The 20,307-nt window shown below is 43.5% G+C and overlaps 1 protein-coding gene across 1 annotated transcript; it reads right to left on the bottom strand.

Annotated features, from left to right (window-relative positions):
• Positions 1-740: 740 nt before the first annotated feature.
• On the bottom strand, positions 741-19,429 carry zcchc10 (zinc finger, CCHC domain containing 10). The gene is made up of 4 exons (XM_048543544.2): positions 19,374-19,429; positions 11,030-11,191; positions 5,945-5,983; positions 741-4,593 (listed from the first exon to the last, which is right to left on the bottom strand). The coding sequence occupies exons 1-4, from the start codon at positions 19,412-19,414 to the stop codon at positions 4,338-4,340; spliced, it is 498 nt and encodes a 165-aa protein (XP_048399501.1). The 5' UTR covers positions 19,415-19,429; the 3' UTR covers positions 741-4,337.
• Between the last annotated feature and the right edge of the window lie 878 nt (positions 19,430-20,307).

The raw sequence follows: 20,307 nt of genomic DNA, 5'->3' as shown, positions 1-20,307 counted from the left end.
GGAAAAACCGATCTGGATCAGCCATATAAATACGGGGACCTCAAGACTAGGTCACAGCCAAAATATTCTGAAGTGGTAACTGAACTGCTGATACCCGAAAGCCTGTCCAAAGACAGAAGTCAGGTGTGTGTTAGGATAATTTCCATTTGTCTTTGAGTGTCACTTCAACAACACTCAAAGTTTGGAATCATTCCGGATAAAGCAAACCATTTGATCAGCATCTCACCCACCACTTTAAAACTCATCTCTTCGCCGTTAATTCATAATGGTAGCAGAATATACCTCAATGAAAAACGCACCGTTGCAACTTACTAAGCATCTTTTTCCTTGTAGACCTATGATTTCTACCACTTAGGACAAGGGCAGCTGGGGCATGGGAACACTTGTGTTCCCCTCCAAGTAACACATCATCCTGACTTAGATCCATGTTGTCTTTCCATTGGTGTCACAGCATCTGGGAACTCCTTTCTCAGCAGCAATGTAGATGCAATGACAGCAGATGGACTGCAGTGATTCAGGAAGGTGCCAACCACCACCTTTATAACATTGAGAGATGGACAATAAGTGTTGGTCCTGCCAACATTTCATGAAAGAATAAAAAGCAGGCTCTTTGTATTACATGTTTGAGTTTTAGTTGAACAGCAAGGTCAAATGTTGTTTTTATAATTCTGCTTTAAGAATTCTCCCAGCAATATTCATAGTTGTAATATTTTTATTTAAAAGCAGAAAAGGGAATAAATTTTAATTAATACAGTCACAGAAGTAACAATTGGTTTTAGAATGTTTACCCACGTCATACTAAAATACTGGAAACACTTTTTAAAAGATTTATATAAATATGAAAATCTGATTTAGACAAACTATTTAACATACGAAAAAAAACAGCCAATGTTGATGAGTTTCTACTGCAGAGTGCTTTAAATAAGTTATAGGCTGTCCCTCCATAGAAAGTTAATATACAATGATTTTTAAAAAGGGCCTATATCACCAAAAACTAAAGCAAAGAGAAACCATTTTAAAGTTTGCTTTAATACAGTAATTGAATGCATGAATAAATTCACAACACTGAAATGAAGCACTTTAAATTAGAAGGATCTTGTGGTCAATTGTTTACTTGTGTGGAGTTGGATGACACAAGCAAGATGTGGGGTCATCTCAATGGACCCAATAGAAATGTTGCTCAAGGACAATAAGACTGGGCTATGTTGTCTACTGTCTCCCATTATGCAATTTTAAAACTTGCAAACAGTCACAGTTCAGGCTTAACAGGGTATTAAAGTTAAATTTCTTAAGTTTGTAGAAGATTGCTGTAGCCAAGGTAACGTAACATGCAAGAGGAAGTCTCTTCGAGAAAGATTTAAAATTCTCAATGCATAAATTCACAAAAGCAAATTTAAAATACAAAATTTCCATATAACAATTATATACACAAGCTTTCAGTTTTCAGGTCATGAGACGGTAATAGTTCAAATCACACCAACGACAAGACATTTCATGCCTCTTCATAATTTAGCTGCTGGTGACAGCATTCTCATGTCTAAATTGCAAAGAACAAAGAAAATGAATCTTGCAAAAACACACCTTCTTACTTGTCGAAGCATGCAGCAACACAGTTTGGCAGAAAAGAATCAGCTACATGGCAAAACAGAGACAGGGCTGCTCCAAAACTTGGAAAGAATAATAACTGGGCAGCTTCAAGATGAGTCCTGTAAAATATACAGATTTTATGAAAAAATGTTAAGCAATTACATTTTCAAGTTTAATATTTTTAAACACATTTAGGTTTCCAATAATTGATTAGGAAATGGGCCATTGCATCAAACTGATTAGATTAAATTTTCAGCTGTGATTTACAAGTTACAACAAAGCAACTTAGTACAAAACAATGTAAATGTAAATAAAAGTTGGCATTTACCTTAATTTGATGTGCAATGCATCATACAAGTATCTAAAATTAGATGTGTTGAAAATCAGACAAACTATGAGCCTATATTATGAAATACAAGTACATTTCATAAGGCAAAATAGCTTTCTGAAAACTAGGCCAAATATTTGCATTATTACATTAAAATGTTAATTGAGCAGAGTCAGGAATTAGGTGGATGTAGATTAGTATCAGTAATTGACCAGAGTTTTTGATCACAGGAGTACCACTAAAGGGAGTCAGTAACTACAGGAAGCTGGCTGACAGCAAGTAACAGTAAAATCATAAGCCAGGTTGGTTCCATTCAGCATTGCTAGACATGTGACAGGTTAAATATTTTTCATCTTGGCAAAAATATATCATGATGCAAAGGATATGAATGAGACAGAGCATTAGAACGTGGAAGAGAAACCTGCTGGAAAGAGAATGCAGGAAGGATGAGAGAGAAAAAACCATGAACTTGTTCAATTAAAATAAACCTCTGAGCTAACTTCATACTTCAGATTATGGAAACTAAAAATAGTTTTATGTTCTGGTATTCAAACATTGAATACACTACTATACAGGTGTAGGTGTAGCTATGTTTTTATAACATCTTTGTAGGAATTATTATACTGGATGTTTGCTTTACCTCAGCAGTGCTCAATACACTATTCAGGGCATTGTTCCTTAACAGTGTACAAAGGAAACATGGACTCACTAGATGAAATACATAAGAGTACGGGTAAAAGATATTATGTTTAAAAGGAGTACACACAAGCACTGGAATTCAGTGATGGCCACATTTAGAATTATTTAATTTTAAGATGCTATCTTTGTTTTTAAAAATTTGACACTGTGAAAAATTATGTTCAGTATGATATATCTGCAGGGAGCTAATTGACTGGTAAGTTGTAAATGAAAATGAAGTTCCATTTCTCTTTGAATGTAGATATTCAGTTTTTCTTCTCTGTATCTGTTAAGGCCACAAGTACTTGATTCACAATGGACAACTGAAAATATTTCTAATACCCGTTCCCTTCACAGCCAAAGGAGAGGGAAAAACTGCACTGATTCCACTTCAAAATCACGGTAATTTGTTGACTAAACAGCCTAACTTCCATATCGTTTGATGTGTTTATGGTTTAAAACAACAATTAAAAAAAATGAAAATCACAGGCAGGTGAGAATAATTTTGTAAATAAAAAATGCTGATAAAGATTAAGCAGGTTAGGCATGTTTTGAGAGAATGAAAAATCAGAGAGAAAGTTGGACAACGACAAAAGGAAGGTGTGTGATGCAAAGCAAAGATTGTCAGAGAAAATCAGATCTCCAGGGTCAAAGGGAATAGTGATGAAGCAAGAAAAGAGTCAAAAGATTGCCCCATCACCATTTTGTCATTTGAACTTTCCTGTCTTCCACACTTCCATAGAACTTTCTTTTGTCCTTGCCCAACCTTCTGTTGCTTAAAACTTACTGACATTTCTAACTTTTCCTTGTTCTGATGAAAGCTCATAGGTGTGAAATGTTACTTTTGTTTCTCTCACAACACGTGTTGCCAGTCCTGTCGAGATTTTTCCCTGTTTTTTCAACTTTTATTTTGGATTTCTGGAATCCACCTGTATTGTGTTTTAATTATAATTTTGAGACAGATTTGGAAACTACACAAGCATAGCAACCAGAAAAGGTGAAAGACTGCTGCTGCCTTATTTTCCTGCGAACAGGATTCCCTATGTCTGAAAGAAATGAAGGTAAGGGCAAGGACAAGGAGAAAATATAATGGCTTTCTTCAACATTTAAGGACGTTTGATGAGGTAATTAAGAAAATCTACTTCCACTGCCTGACAAATCAACATAATTTCAAGTCTGCCACCAAAAGAACAGCAGGAAAACTTAGGCAATTTTTCTTTTAATATCTACATATTTGCTTACACGTGAAATATGCCAATAAACACTAGAAGGACAATCTATAACTACATTTAAAAGAGAAAGAGAAACATCTGAAAAGAAAACAGATAAAACTGCACAGATTAAATAACCAAGGTTTTTCAAAGGACTGACCAATAAATGGGGCCACTTGGTCTGCTGTCTGTACGGTAAAGGTTACTCTACAGACCACAGTTTTATTTCTTACAGTTTGGATACCTTGACTACTTTGGTATCTGCACGTTCTTCCACTCATTTACAAGAGTTCAGACAATAGAAACATGTGCACTGTAGAGAAAATATATACATTTTTAAAGAAAAAGGACCACAGACCAAATATGCAGATCAACGTCAGCCACATACTGCAAATCTGATCAATAGTTTGTCTATGCGAATTCTGAGCATGAGAAATTAGTTTCTTGGTTTAATTGCCTTTAAATGAATACATCTACAGTTTTGAAAGAAAGAAAACATCAATTTGAAATTGCCACAACTCAAAGTCACAATGTCACGATTTCCGCCTCTTTTTTGGTGGCTCTTCCTCAGAGCTGCTAATACTACTACTGGAACTAGAGTCAGAATCTGAATCAGAGGAAGATGATTCACTGGATGACGACGTTGATGATGATGAGGAAGTGTCAGTCGAGGAACTTTCATCGTCACTGCTGCTGCTCTCTGATGTGGAGGAATTGGATGATGTTTCACTGTCTGAAGAAGAATCAGTGGAAGAGGTACTGCTACTGCTGCTACTAACACTCTGAGGCCTTGAAATGAAAAGTGAATATACAAGACAGTTAACTCCTTATTATCCAACAGGTCATGTATAATCTCCTTACTGGATATCATACAATACATGTATTACAGGCAGCATTCCTATGGTGTTCATTTTTCACCATTCATTTTGGTAGAAGTTCTCTAATATTACTTTCGTAAACAATGCAAATTATTCCAAGTTGCTTGGTGTAGGAAAATTCTACCAATTCAACAAATAGCTGCATATTATGCTGACTATAAAGTTAAACACAAGTGTCAGCAATCTAAGAGCTGCATGCCATATCTTTGAAATCATGTAATTGCTCATGAATACCCAGCAAATGTGAATCATTTTTTAAAAACTGCTTGTCCTTTGTAGGATCATGTGTGCCTAAATTGACTTTGAAACCTTTTGGAACTTGGTCAGTTTGCACAAAATGCCCTATATAATAACTTGCAAACTATTTGCATTGTTAATGAATCATCAGCCCAGTGCTCCCACTCACCTGGGAGGTAAAATGAGCAGCAAAGAAAGGCAAAGACCAATTAAGGGAAAAATAGTTTAGGGATATCCCTCCTTAAATCCAAAGGCCGAACAACTTAAGTTCCAGAAGACCACACTGCCAATGAGTCACCTAACATTGCACCTGTCCAATGTACAATACTTTTAATCTTAGCTTGAAACCTAACCAGCTAAATGTTGAGAGCGAATTTGCACTGACTGCAAAAGTTGACAATTTATTCTTGTACAAAAAAGAAAATTTCCTGACATTTGACATAGTTCTATATATACATTTCAAGGTGGCATGCTTTTTCCTCACACACCCCAATCCAGAATTATTATTTCACACCAGCATTGCTCTAACAATTTCATGCTTGTGCCACTGTTCCACCCTATTCACCTCAGTGATACTCTTCTGGTCATTGCAAGGTTCAAGATTCCTCCTGCCTGAATATGTACTGACAAGCAATTATACAGAATAACAGAAGACAGAAAGTAGCGTTATTGGAGGAAGAAAAAGAATCAGTTTAGGACTTGGCACGGAGTAGAAATTCCAGATATTACAATCATCTGGCAGATAATTATAGCAAAAGGTTAGAGAAAAGCTACTGTCAATGTAAATTCCTGGTATCACAATACTAAAGTACAAACAGGCATTTTGGAACTGGGGTAGAAAGAAAGAACTGGCAGTACTATTGGTACTGGAGAGATGGGAGGAGTGCTGAGATGTACTGATAAGGTGGACAGCAGCAGAGATATTTTGGGAAAAGTACTCAGCAGTGTGGAAATGTTAACAGATACTGTTTGTTCTGACAGTTATGGGGCAAGTGGTAATAAGCTTGCAATTCTTGAAAGCTTACCTTTTCTTCTTCATCTTGTTTTCTATAATTCCTTGTCCACTGTATAAAAAAAGAATGATTTTAGTTCAAAACTTACATATGACACTGTATCTAATGGTGTACACAATCGTGACATTTTATGTATGGCAAGCTGTGAAGCAATTTTTTTTGACAATGTTCACATTCTAAAATTTGGGTCGACAACACCATTTTGTATTTTTGGAAAATTCCTCTCTGCGCCCCCGAACACAAATTTATTTTGAAAATTGTATCTATAAAAGCCACATACAAAAAAGCCAATTTTAAAATTCAATCTATTTGAGCACTCGCAAAGACCAAAACTTAGAGTAGTTTACTCTTGAGAAAGACCACACGTTTTAAAGCAGAGATATATTAAAAAATTTGGGCTTTGTCACCAAAATATTTCGGGCTGCTATGGAGTTCATGCAAGTCTAATGGCATTTTATTCCCCCAACCCTTCTGCAAATGGAACAACTTTTAATCACAGTATGGCTCCCTGTCAAGTCAGAACTTTCTAGGGCATAATGCGTGCATGAGCCTACGGCAAATCTCATAGCTATGCCATTATTAGCACATTCACAGTTCCTCAATGGATAAATTATCACTGGATTGATAATCCAGACGGCCAGGTAATTTTCTGGGGACCCAGGTTCAAATCCTGCCACAGCAGATGGTGGGAATTTGAATTCAATAAAGATCTGGAATTAAGAATCTAATCTTGACCATGACTCCACTGTTGATTATTGGAGACCAAAAAAAAATCTGGTTCACTAATGTCTTTTAGGGAAGGAAACTACTGTCCTTACCTGGTCTGGCCTACATGACCCTAGACTCACAGCAACGTGGCTGACTCTTAACTGCCCTCAGTGCAATAAATGCTAACCTAGTCAACAATGCCCTCATCCTATGAACGAATAACAAAAAAAATGCAAGCCTCAGTTGACTGTCTCCCTCACTAGTTTGAGGCCTCAAAATTCAACTACATGTGCCTACTATTCCCTTGGTTATCTATCCAATCTTCACAGATACAGATAAATGATTTAGCTCCAATCATCATCGCAGTGATACAGTTTTAAAGTGACCAAGGTTAGGAAATAAAGATTCCAGAGTACACAACATTTTGAAAAAATGGGAAAAATGGAAAGGGCGAAAGGGTAGTCCTAATAATAAAAGATGATATTGGGACGTTAGTGGGAAAGGATCTTGGCTCAAAAAACAGAACGTAGAATCATGCAGGCAAAGATTAGGAAAAGCACGTGTTAAGAAACATGGGTTGGGGCAGTGAATATCGCACCCTCACCCATTCGAGCTGTAGTTGCGTCATTGGATAGAGGATTGAATAAGAAATTATTGGCATTTGTAACAAAGGTGATGTAATACAGGCAGTCCCCTGGGTTGTGAAAACACATACAGGATTGCATTCGCAAGTATAAGCGTTTGTAAATCAGGACGATAACTGAATTTTCATACAGACTGGACAAAGCATATTGCTAAAGAGGTCTGTAGGCTAAGTTTGTACAATGTTTTTGTGATTACTTCCTGGAGCAGCATATTGTGGTATCAAAAGATGAAACTATTTTAGTACAAGTATTGTGCAATAAAGCAGTTTAATTTATAATGTCAAGTAAAATATCATTTAAAATTGAATTCCACATTAATCTGAAAAAACCATATTCCCATCACAAAGAAGTTTAAACAATACCAATTATATAGGTATGAGTAGGGATCTAGCTAAATTTGATTGGATAAGTAAAGTAAAATGTATGTTGGTAAATAAACAGCAAGAAACATTTCGGGAACAATTTGAAATACACACCAAAACACATTCCATTGAAAAATACAAATTCAGCAGGAAAGATCTGTAGATGCATTCCTAAAGAGATTAACGATTAATATTAAATTGTTTTTCATTTGCTCATGGGATATGGACATTGTTGGTAATGACAATATTTCTTACTCTGCATTAATTATTCTTGAATTGAGTGGCTAGCTGCATTATTTCAGACAGCAGTTAAGAATCAAACACATTACAGTGGGCTTAGTGTCGTATGTAGGCTTTATCAGGTTAAGGACAGCAGATTCTTTTTCCCTCTAAAGGGTACTAGTGAATCAGATTAGATTTTTATGACAGTTTCATGGTCACCGATACTGAGACCACCTTTCAATTCCAGATTTTTAGTTGAAGGAAGAGGCTTATAATGTTGCAAAGAACAGTAGTAAGTCTGAGGATGGAGAGTGACTTCAAAAACCAGGGAAGACCATTCTACATTGCCCCACAAGTGTAAACATCCTCTCCAATGTACACTTCGCCAATCCTCTTGAGCCTCCATTAGATCTCCCCTCATTCTTCTAAACTCTACAACATAAACCTAAACTACTTAATCTGTGTCCAGTTCTAGTTGCCCAGTTATAGGAAGGATATTATTAAGCTGGAGAGGGTTCAGAAGAGACTTACCAGGACATTGCCAAGTATCAAAGGTTTGAGTTATAAAGAAAGGCTGAAACATTTTTCAATAGCATGTAGGAGGTTGACAGGCAACCTGATAGAAGTTTATAAAATAATGAGAAGCATAGATAGAACTTATGGTAGTTGTCTTTTCCCTAAAATGGGGGATTTCAAGACCAGGGGGGACATTTTTAAGATAAGAGGAGGGATATTTAACAAAAGACAGGAGGGCAATTTTTTTTAAAAACACAGAGGGTCGTTCGCACGTGGAGTGAACTTCCTGAGGAACTGGTGGCTGTGGGTACAGTTACAACATTTAAAAAGACTTTGGATAAGTACTTGAATAGGAATGATTCGGAGGGATACGGGTCAAGTCGGGCCAGTTTAGTTTGGAAACATGGTTGGCATGGGCGAGAAGGACTGAAGGGTCAGTTTTCATGCAGTGTGGCTCTACAACACACCCCCTCACGTTTCAAATCAATCTAGTGAATCTCTGCTGAACTGTCTGCTGCGCAACTACATCCTTCCTCAAAAAAAAGGAACCAAACCTGTATGCATTATTCCAGGTGCAGTCTCATTCATGCCTTTTACAAATGCAGCAACACTTCCCTACTTTTGTGCACTATTTCATTATCAATAAATGCCAAATTCCATTTGCCTTCCATATTTGCTGTAGCAGCAGATAAGTTCTCTGTGATTCATGAATAAGGATGTTCAGATCCCTCTTCCAAAGCAATTTGAAGTTTCTCTCCAGTTAGATAATATTGCCTTTCTATTCCTCTGACCAAAATAGATAATCTGTCACTTATCCACTTCAAACACCATCTGACAAATTTTGGCCCATTTGCCTAGCCTATTCATTTCTTTATTGCGACTTTTACTGCCCCACCTATTTTAGTGTCGTTTGCAAATTTGGCTATAATAGCTTCTATCTCTGCTCCCAAGTGATTAATATACATTGTAAACAGTTGGGGGACTGAGAACCAAACTCAATGACACTCCACTAGTTACAGTTTGCCAACCAGTAAAGACTCATTTATTCTAACTTTCTGCTCGTTAGCCAAACCGTTCATACCTGTGTACCTTTGCTTAACTAGAGAATCCTGGTGTGGAACTGTTTCTTGTCCTCAAACTAAATTTGAAATTCTCACATTCTAAGATCACTCTCCACTTGAGGATCCTTTACCATGAGATCATTAAATAATCCCACCTCATTGTACAATACCAAATCGAGAACAGCCTGTTCCCCAGTTGGTTCCCCAACATATTGCTCAAAAATAATTCTAATACATTTAATGAGACTACCCTTGCCAATTTAGTCCAGTCTATACACATTTTAAAATCGCCCATGCTTATTGTCTTAACTGACTTACAAATCTGCAGTGTAAACCAAGAAATACTGCACCCCACTCCATGACTGCTGTTTGGGGACTTGTAGATTATTCCCACCAGGAACTTCTTTCCCTGGCTATTTCTTATTTCTACTTAGACTGACTGTGTCTTGATCTTTAGTGCCTATACCATTTCTCACTACAGCATTGGTCACTTCCTTTACTAACAAAAGTACACAACCCACTTTTTCTTCCTACTTATCATCCTGAAACAGGAGGTGTACACTTCAATATTTAATTCCCAAACCTGATCTAAGCACAAGTCAGATGAAGTGTGTCCACTGGAACAGCTCTCTCCCCCAGTATTGGTGCCAATATCCCATGGATTCAAACCCATTTTTCCCCACACCAATCTTCTAGTCATGCACTCACCTCTTTAATCTTTTGACTTTGTGTCAATTAGTAAGTCGTTCACATACTAATCTAGGGATGACTACCTTTTGGTTCCCTTGCTGCCCATACTTTCCCAGCAAAACATGTTCTATATTTTACTGTATTGGTAACTACATGGTCATGATAACTGGATTTTTTTCCTCACACTCCAAGTTCTGGATGAGATACCCTGAACCCTGGCACCAGATAGGCAACACAGCCTTTAGGACTCTAAATCCCAGCCACAGAGAACAATGTCAATGGCCTCACCAATACTATGCCCAATTATGATTATATTTCTCTTCCCTCCCCCCACTGAATTGTTCCCTGTATCATGGTGGTTGAACAAATTTTGTTACTGTCTTTGCAATCCAAGAAGCAGGGGGTAAACTATAAGCGAAAGGAGTGAGGTAATTAAAGTAATTAATATCACCCTTTATTGCAAGGGAATTGGAACATAGGAATAAAGATGTATTGCTACAATTGTACAGGTGTTTCATGAGATCATACCTAGACAAGAGTGTGAAATTTTTGTCTCCATATTGAAGTTAGGCTACTGCATTGGCCACTGTGCAGTAAAGAATCACTAGATTGGACCTATACTCTATTGTTTAGAAGAATGAGGGCAGAATTGATGTCAAGATATTGTTTCTCCTCATTGGATAACCTAGAAAACAGCGATATGGGTTAGGACTATGGAGACAATCAATGGCATAGCGGGCTCGACAAGCCTTACAGTCTTCCCCGTTCCCATTTCTTATGCAACAGACTATGGATCAAAATAGGATCTTCCTGGTTCACATGCCTCAGGCGCCCCACACATTGTATTCATCCACTAAGCTATTAAAACAGATTGTAATATGAAATAACACTTACCTTGGTGGCAATGCGAGTTTATTTTGTTTTTCTTTCAAACTCTTCTTTAATTGCACTGTTCTTGAGGGTCTGTGCAGATACTTTCGTTTTCCAGTGCACTCATAGGTCCAATGGCCATATTCTAAACATTTCTGACATCGAACGTGCTGTTTATTAGCTTCTCTGAAGCAGAAAAAACCGCGTACAGAATAGATGAAAGGCATCATCCACAGTGCTATCAATCAACACCTGCTCAGCAATACCCAGTTTGCGTTCTGCCAGGGCCAATCAGTACTTGGCCTCATTACATCCTCGATTCAAACATGGATAAAAGAATTGAATTCCAGGGGTGAGGGGAGAGTAACTACCTTTGACATCAAGGGCTCATTTGATCAGTTGTAGCATCAAGGAGGCCTGATAAAACTGGAGTCAATGGGAACCTGGGGAAAAACTCTTTGCTGGTTGGAGTCATTCCTGGCATATAGGAAGATGGTTGTGGTTGCTGGTGGTCAGTCATCTGAGCTCCAACATATCTCTGCACGAGTTGCTCAGGGTAGTGTCCTCAGCCCAACCATTTTCACCTGCTTCATCAATTACCTTTCCCTCATCAAGAGGTCAGATGTGGAGATATTCACTGATGACTGCACAATGTTCAGCACCACTCACATCACCTCAGAAACTGAAGCAGTCCATGTCCCAATGCAACAACCATCTCCAAAAAGAGACAGAGACAATCTAATAATTGCCCCTTGGCATTCAATGGCAGTGCCATCACAAAAGCTCCTGTTATGAACATCCTGATGGTTACCATTGAAAACTGAACTGGACTAGCCATATAAGGAGAGGATTCTCTTTCGATGATTTTCCTCAGTTGTCACACAGGAGGACTGCCTTTCCTTGGTTTTACATTTCACTATCTGTTTTCATGAAGGAACTATCAATCCAAGAATTCCCTGCTCTGGCTCAACATCTAATTTTTCATGTTTCTGAATGCCTTGGGTTGCCTTTCTACACTACAGTTGCTAATACAGGGGCAAGTTATTGTTGTCCTCCAACCACCAACTTCAGTCAATACAGATCAGTTTTCCTTGCAGTTGATGTAAAATATTGGAATCAGTTGACAGGAGTAAACTTGAGGGTTGTTTGAAAAAAAGTCTGGTAGACCATCATAATCTCAAAAGGGTATGTTTGTCCAAACAAGTTCTTTAAGCTTACAGAGGAACTGACAACTTCAAATGGACTAGAGAAATCCTTTAAATGAGTTTCAAAAGACATTTCGGAGTTTTATCTGAAACATCTGAAAATTGTGGCAGCTCAAGGTAAATCATGAGAATTAAAGAGATCAACTGAAGATGTAAAGCAACAGGTGCTTGTTGAAACTGACATATCACAGAGGATGTCAATATTGAATACCTCTCCCACAGCACCAGCTTGATAATGTCATCCAAAATTGATGCAAATTAACCAGATTTTCCAATAGGAAGATCCAAAAGAATCATGGCTACAACTTTGAAATTACACAGTATGAATGAAAATGAAAATGGGTGATGAAATTTGTTACAGGCGTTTTGAAGTACTGCGTGAACAGTGTTGAATAAAACAGCATTGAATTTATCCGGCCAATGTGGAACAGCAAACAAAAAAAAACTGAAAACTGAACTGCATAGCCAAAGTAAGTGGGAGGGGATGAAGATTAAGTTACCCAATACATTGATCAGACTGCATCTTGTGTACTGTATCCTGACAAAGGTGACACTCAATTGGTCTGAGTGAAAAGGAGTGACTGGACAGTATGAATAGGAAGGGTTTAGAGGATATGGGCCAAATGCTAGCAAATGGGACTAGGTCGGATTGGGATATTTGAAATGCATGAACGAGTTCAATTGAGGGGTCTGCTTCTGTGCTGTATCACTATGATTCTATTCTCCTGGACATTTTATCCTGCAGAAAAAGTACCTGAAAGATGACTGTGAAGCACTCAGAATATTTAAGGGTTTTGAAAAGTCAAATTGGAGTTGTACTTTAGGTTGCATAGGAAAACACATCAAATTAGAAAATAAATTTAATATTTAAAAATGTTATTGGTAAATACAAAATACCTGTAGCGACTGGAATGTTAAAAAAATGTATAAATACATGGGAAAAAATGCATCCAGTTAGTAGTGTTCAGACAAAACAAAATACTTAGTATTAGAATTTTGTATCAGAGATAATGGGAACTGCAGATGCTGGAGATTCCAAGGTAATAAAATGTGAGGCTGGATGAACACAGCAGGCCAAGCAGCATCTCAGGAGCACAAAAGCTGACGTTTCGGGCCTAGACCCTTCATCAGAGAGGGGGATGGGGGGAGGGAACTGGAATAAACAGGGAGAGAGGGGGAGGCGGACCGAAGATGGAGAGTAAAGAAGATAGGTGGAGAGAGTGTAGGTGGGGAGGTAGGGAGGGGATAGGTCAGTCCAGGGAAGACGGACAGGTCAAGGAGGTGGGATGAGGTTAGTAGGTAGCTGGGGGTGCGGCTTGGGGTGGGAGGAAGGGATGGGTGAGAGGAAGAACCGGTTAGGGAGGCAGAGACAGGTTGGACTGGTTTTGGGATGCAGTGGGTGGGGGGGGGGGGGGGGGGGGGGGGGGAAGAGCTGGGCTGGTTGTGTGGTGCAGTGGGGGGAGGGGATGAAATGGGCTGGTTTAGGGATGCAGTGGGGGAAGGGGAGATTTTGAAACTGGTGAAGTCCACATTGATACCATATGGCTGCAGGGTTCCCAGGCGGAATATGAGTTGCTGTTCCTGCAACCTTCGGGTGGCATCATTGTGGCAGTGCAGGAGGCCCATGATGGACATGTCATCAAGAGAATGGGAGGGGGAGTGGAAATGGTTTGCGACTGGGAGGTGCAGTTGTTTGTTGCGAACTGAGCGGAGGTGTTCTGCAAAGCGGTCCCCAAGCCTCCGCTTGGTTTCCCCAATGTAGAGGAAGCCGCACCGGGTACAGTGGATGCAGTATACCACATTGGCAGATGTGCAGGTGAACCTCTGCTTAATGTGGAATGTCATCTTGGGGCCTGGGATAGGGGTGAGGGAGGAGGTGTGGGGACAGTTGTAGCATTTCCTGCAGTTGCAGGGGAAGGTGCCGGGTGTAGTGGGGTTGGAGGGCAGTGTGGAGCGAACAAGGGAGTCACGGAGAGAGTGGTCTCTCCGGAAAGCAGACAGAGGAGGGGATGGAAAAATGTCTTGGGTGGTGGGGTCGGATTGTAAATGGCGGAAGTGTCGGAGGATAATGTGTTGTATCCGGAGGTTGGTAGGGTGGTGTGAGAGAACGAGGGGGATCTCTCGGGGCGGTTGTGGCGGGGGCAGGGTATGAGGGAGGTGTCGCGGGAAATGCGGGAGACGCGGTCAAGGGCGTTCTCGATCACCGTGGGGGGAAAGTTGCGGTCCTTAAAGAACTTGGACATCTGGGATGTGCGGGAGTGGAATGTCTTATCGTGGGAGCAGATGCGGCGGAGGCGGAGGAATAGGAATTGGGAATAGGGGATGGAATTTTTGCAAGAGGGTGGGTGGGAGGAGGTGTATTCTAGGTAGCTGTGGGAGTCGGTGGGCTTGAAATGGACATCAGTTACAAGCTGGTTGCCTGAGATGGAGACTGAGAGGTCCAGGAAGGTGAGGGATGTGCTGGAGATGGCCCAGGTGAACTGAAGGTTGGGGTGGAAGGTGTTGGTGAAGTGGATGAAGTGTTCGAGCTCCTCTGGGGAGCAAGAGGCGCCGCCGATACAGTCATCAATGTACCGGAGGAAGAGGTGGGGTTTGGGGCCTGTGGAGGTGCGGAAGAGGGACTGTTCCACGTAACCTACAAAGAGGCAGGCATACCTGGGGCCCATGCGGGTGCCCATGGCCACCCCCTTTGTCTGTAGGAAGTGGGAGGAGTCAAAAGAGAAGTTGTTGAGTGTGAGGACGAGTTTAGCTAGGCGGATGAGAGTGTCGGTGGAGGGGGCCTGGTCGGGCCTGCGGGACAGGAAGAAGCGGAGGGCCTTGAGGCCATCTCCATGCGGAATGCAGGTGTACAGGGACTGGACGTCCATGGTGAATATGAGGTGTTGGAGGCCAGGGAATTGGAAGTCCTGGAGGAGGTGGAGGGCGTGGGTGGTGTCACGGACGTAGGTGGGGAGTTCCTGGACCAAAGGGGAGAAAATGGAGTCCAGATAGGTGGAGATGAGTTCGGTGGGGCAGGAGCAGGCTGAGACGATGGGTCGACCAGGGCAGGCAGGTTTGTGGATTTTGGGAAGGAGATAGAAACGGGCCGTGCGGGGTTGGGGAACAATGAGGTTGGAGGCTGTGGGTGGGAGGTCCCCTGAGGTGATGAGGTCGTGAATGGTGTTGGAGATGATGGTTTGCTGCTCGGGTGTGGGGTCATGATCGAGGAGGCGGTAGGAGGTGGTGTCGGAGAGTTGGCGTCTGGCCTCGGCGATGTAGAGGTCAGTGCGCCATACTACCACTGCGCCACCCTTGTCTGCGGGTTTGATGGCGAGGTTGGGGTTGGAGCGGAGGGAGCGGAGGGCTGCCCGTTTTGAGGGGGAGAGGTTGGAGTGGGTGAGAGGGGTGGAGAGGTTGAGGCGGTTAATGTCTCGACGGCAGTTGGAGATGAAGAGGTCGAGGGAGGGTAGGAGGCCTGGGGGTGGTGTCCAGGAGGAGGACTTGTGTTGGAAGCGGGTGAAGGGGTCAGTGGAAGGAGGGTTGGGTTCCCGGTTGAAGAAGTAGGCATTGAGGCGAAGACGGCGGAAAAACTGCTCTATGTCCGACCGTGACTGGTATTCGTTGATGTGTGGTTGTAGGGGGACAAAGGTGAGCCCCTTGCTAAGGACTGACCGTTCGTCCTCAGTCAGTGGGAGGTCTGGGGGGATGGTGAAGATGCGGCAGGGCTCAGTGTGGCTGTCTCCTCTGGGGTTGCAGGCTGTGGAGGTTGTGGGCGGAGCGATGAGGTCGTCGGCCGTGGGCGGCCCCGCCCATGGCCGATGGAACCCCGCCCATGGCCGACGACCTCATCGCTCCGCCCACAACCTCCACAGCCTGCAACCCCAGAGGAGACAGCCACACTGAGCCCTGCCGCATCTTCACCATCCCCCCAGACCTCCCACTGACTGAGGACGAACGGTCAGTCCTTAGCAAGGGGCTCACCTTTGTCCCCCTACAACCACACATCAACGAATACCAGTCATGGTCGGACATAGAGCAGTTTTTCCGCCGTCTTCGCCTCCATGCCTACTTCTTCAACCGGGAACCCAACCCTCCTTCCACTGACCCCTTCACCCGCTTCCAACACAAGTCCTCCTCCTGGACACCACCCCCAGGCCTCCTACCCTCCCTCGACCTCTTCATCTCCAACTGCCGTCGAGACATTAACCGCCTCAACCTCTCCACCCCTCTCACCCACTCCAACCTCTCCCCCGCAGAACGGGCAGCCCTCCGCTCCCACCCCAACCTCACCATCAAACCCGCAGACAAGGGTGGCGCAGTGGTAGTATGGCGCACTGACCTCTACATCGCCGAGGCCAGACGCCAACTCTCCGACACCACCTCCTACCGCCTCCTCGATTATGACCCCACACCCGAGCAGCAAACCATCATCTCCAACACCATTCACGACCTCATCACCTCAGGGGACCTCCCACCCACAGCCTCCAACCTCATTGTTCCCCAACCCCGCACGGCCCGTTTCTATCTCCTTCCCAAAATCCACAAACCTGCCTGCCCTGGTCGACCCATCGTCTCAGCCTGCTCCTGCCCCACCGAACTCATCTCCACCTATCTGGACTCCATTTTCTCCCCTTTGGTCCAGGAACTCCCCACCTACGTCCGTGACACCACCCACGCCCTCCACCTCCTCCAGGACTTCCAATTCCCTGGCCCCCAATACCTCATATTCACCATGGACGTCCAGTCCCTGTGCACCTGCATTCCGCATGGAGATGGCCTCAAGGCCCTCCGCTTCTTCCTGTCCCGCAGGCCCGACCAGGCCCCCTCCACCGACACTCTCATCCGCCTAGCTGAACTCGTCCTCACACTCAACAACTTCTCTTTTGACTCCTCCCACTTCCTACAGACTAAGGGGGTGGCCATGGGCACCCGCATGGGCCCCAGCTATGCCTGCCTCTTTGTAGGTTACGTGGAACAGTCCCTCTTCCGCACCTACACAGGCCCCAAACCCCACCTCTTCCTCCGGTACATTGATGACTGTATCGGCGCCGCCTCTTGCTCCCCAGAGGAGCTCGAACACTTCATCCACTTCACCAACACCTTCCACCCCAACCTTCAGTTCACCTGGGCCATCTCCAGCACATCCCTCACCTTCCTGGACCTCTCAGTCTCCATCTCAGGCAACCAGCTTGTAACTGATGTCCATTTCAAGCCCACCGACTCCCACAGCTACCTAGAATACACCTCCTCCCACCCACCCTCCTGCAAAAATTCCATCCCCTATTCCCAATTCCTCCGCCTCCGCCGCATCTGCTTCCACGATAAGACATTCCACTCCCGCACATCCCAGATGTCCAAGTTCTTTAAGGACCGCAACTTTCCCCCCACGGTGATCGAGAACGCCCTTGACCGCGTCTCCCGCATTTCCCGCGACACATCCCTCACACCCCGCCCCCGCCACAACCGCCCCAAGAGGATCCCCCTCGTTCTCACACACCACCCTACCAACCTCCGGATACAACGCATTATCCTCCGACACTTCCGCCTTTTACAATCCGACCCCACCACCCAAGACATTTTTCCATCCCCTCCTCTGTCTGCTTTCCGGAGAGACCACTCTCTCCGTGACTCCCTTGTTCGCTCCACACTGCCCTCCAACCCCACCACACCCGGCACCTTCCCCTGCAACCGCAGGAAATGCTACACTTGTCCCCACACCTCCTCCCTCACCCCCATCCCAGGCCCCAAGATGACATTCCACATTAAGCAGAGGTTCACCTGCACATCTGCCAATGTGGTATACTGCATCCACTGTACCCGGTGCGGCTTCCTCTACATTGGGGAAACCAAGCGGAGGCTTGGGGACCGCTTTGCAGAACACCTCCGCTCAGTTCGCAACAAACAACTGCACCTCCCAGTCGTAAACCATTTCCACTCCCCCTCCCATTCTCTTGATGACATGTCCATCATGGGCCTCCTGCACTGCCACAATGATGCCACCCGAAGGTTGCAGGAACAGCAACTCATATTCCGCCTGGGAACCCTGCAGCCATATGGTACCAATGTGGACTTCACCAGTTTCAAAATCTCCCTTTCCCCCACTGCATCCCTAAACCAGCCCAGTTCATCCCCTCCCCCCACTGCACCACACAACCAGCCCAGCTCTTACCCCCCACCCACTGCATCCCAAAACCAGTCCAACCTGTCTCTGCCTCCCTAACCGGTTCTTCCTCTCACCCATCCCTTCCTCCCACCCCAAACCGCACCCCCAGCTACCTACTAACCTCATCCCACCTCCTTGACCTGTCCCCTCCCTACCTCCCCACCTACACTCTCTCCACCTATCTTCTTTACTCTCCATCTTCGGTCCGCCTCCCCCTCTCTCCCTATTTATTCCAGTTCCCTCCCCCCATCCCCCTCTCTGATGAAGGGTCTCGGCCCGAAACGTCAGCTTTTGTGCTCCTGAGATGCTGCTTGGCCTGCTGTGTTCATCCAGCCTCACATTTTATTGTATTAGAATTTTGGATGGGCAAAACTAAGTTGATCATCTGATACATAATTGTGTTGTGAGTTCTTCAAAAAGCCTAAAGTAGTTATACGACAAGGTCCAAGAGTCCCTTTAAGAACGCATTCCAACTAACCAGTCTTTGTTTTTAACGACCAGCGTTTCGTGGACAGCACTGAAGATTTTCGAAATAATCGTAGGATACGTTACAAACTAACCGAAACCAGATTTTGTTTTTAAAAATAATCAGAAAGACTTACAAACCCTGATCTGAGGTGACACTCGCTTACTGGGAGTTTAAAATACATTTCACTTGTGCGTGGTACTCTCGAATGATAATTCACATTTAAACGAGTTTGTAATGCGTCCCCACGCATGAGGATTAACGTCACCACTGAAACAGTCTTCATAACAGTCCTCTCCAAAGCCTTGGCGTCTTTCCTCGCCGCCTGTGGAATTTAACCACACTCCATTTCAAATGGGAAACATCTGGTGCTTGTGGCTGGAGCATCTCCGAGGCCCGGGGCTGAAGATGAAACCTGCCTCACACCTCCCATTTATTTTACAGCCCTCCCGCCGACGCTGCTTTTACCTCGAACCCATCTACCCACACCTTGGAAAGCAGCCACTTCAGTGTCGATAGAAGAACCTTTGGCGATTCTGGAAGCTGAATACTCACGCTTGTCTACGAGCGATCAATCTGTGCATAGGCGTCGCCATCTTGGTTTCCCGAAATGCATCGGGGCTGTCACTAAGCAACAGCCGTGAAGGTTCTGAGCTTCCTTGGGCCTGAGCATCCAACAAAACCAGATTCATCTCGTAGTCACTGGGGAGGGCTGGCCAAGACTACCATTTTCTCTTTTACGTTGCATTTCAAACCAAGCCCGCTCTGTTTAAGTCCTATTTAATTAGGGACCTCACATTGTTAGTGTGTGCTTTGCAATTGCTTGTGTATCATGCTATGAACACTTTGCCTACTTGAGGGATTGGGGTGAGTTGGCTGAATATTGGGAATTGGAGCTAAAAAAACACACACACATTTCTAATTGACCTGTACAGAGATGTTGTTACACACCCCTGCAATAAGGCTTAACAGTTGGTGTTGAGTTTCGTATGTTTTCTTTATTATTCATTCACGGGATTTAGGTGCCACGAAAACAGTACAAACTCAGGAACACTTGGACATGAGCGTATCAAAATTCAGTTTTCAGGTTTGACCTGGACGCCATCAATTCTAAGTGGTGCTGTGCTACTTTTCTGGTCTAGGAGGCTATGCTGTATTTGTTGCTTGACCTTAATTGTTCTTGAGAAAATGGAATGAACTATTTTCTTGAACATTGAATGTTGAGGGCTGATAGTTTTATATTCTCTTGCTGGAGATGGTCACTTCCTGGCTGTTATGTGGTGGAAATGTTATTTACTCCACTTTGTTGTTTGAGGAGCCATGAATGCAGTATCCAAATGCTTTCATAGACTGTATCATTGGTCATGCTAGCATTTGTTGCCCATCTCTAATTGCCCTTGAACTGAGTGATATGGAAGGTCATTTTGTAGGGTATTTGAGATCCAAGCACAGTGCCATTTTTGTGTGAATGGGGTTACAAATAAACCAG

The sequence above is a fragment of the Stegostoma tigrinum genome, chromosome 13 (assembly GCF_030684315.1).
Source record: "Stegostoma tigrinum isolate sSteTig4 chromosome 13, sSteTig4.hap1, whole genome shotgun sequence".
NCBI classification, from domain to species: domain Eukaryota; kingdom Metazoa; phylum Chordata; class Chondrichthyes; order Orectolobiformes; family Stegostomatidae; genus Stegostoma; species Stegostoma tigrinum.
Note: the sequence above shows the minus strand (reverse complement) of the source record. Positions and strands in the feature narration are given on the sequence as shown.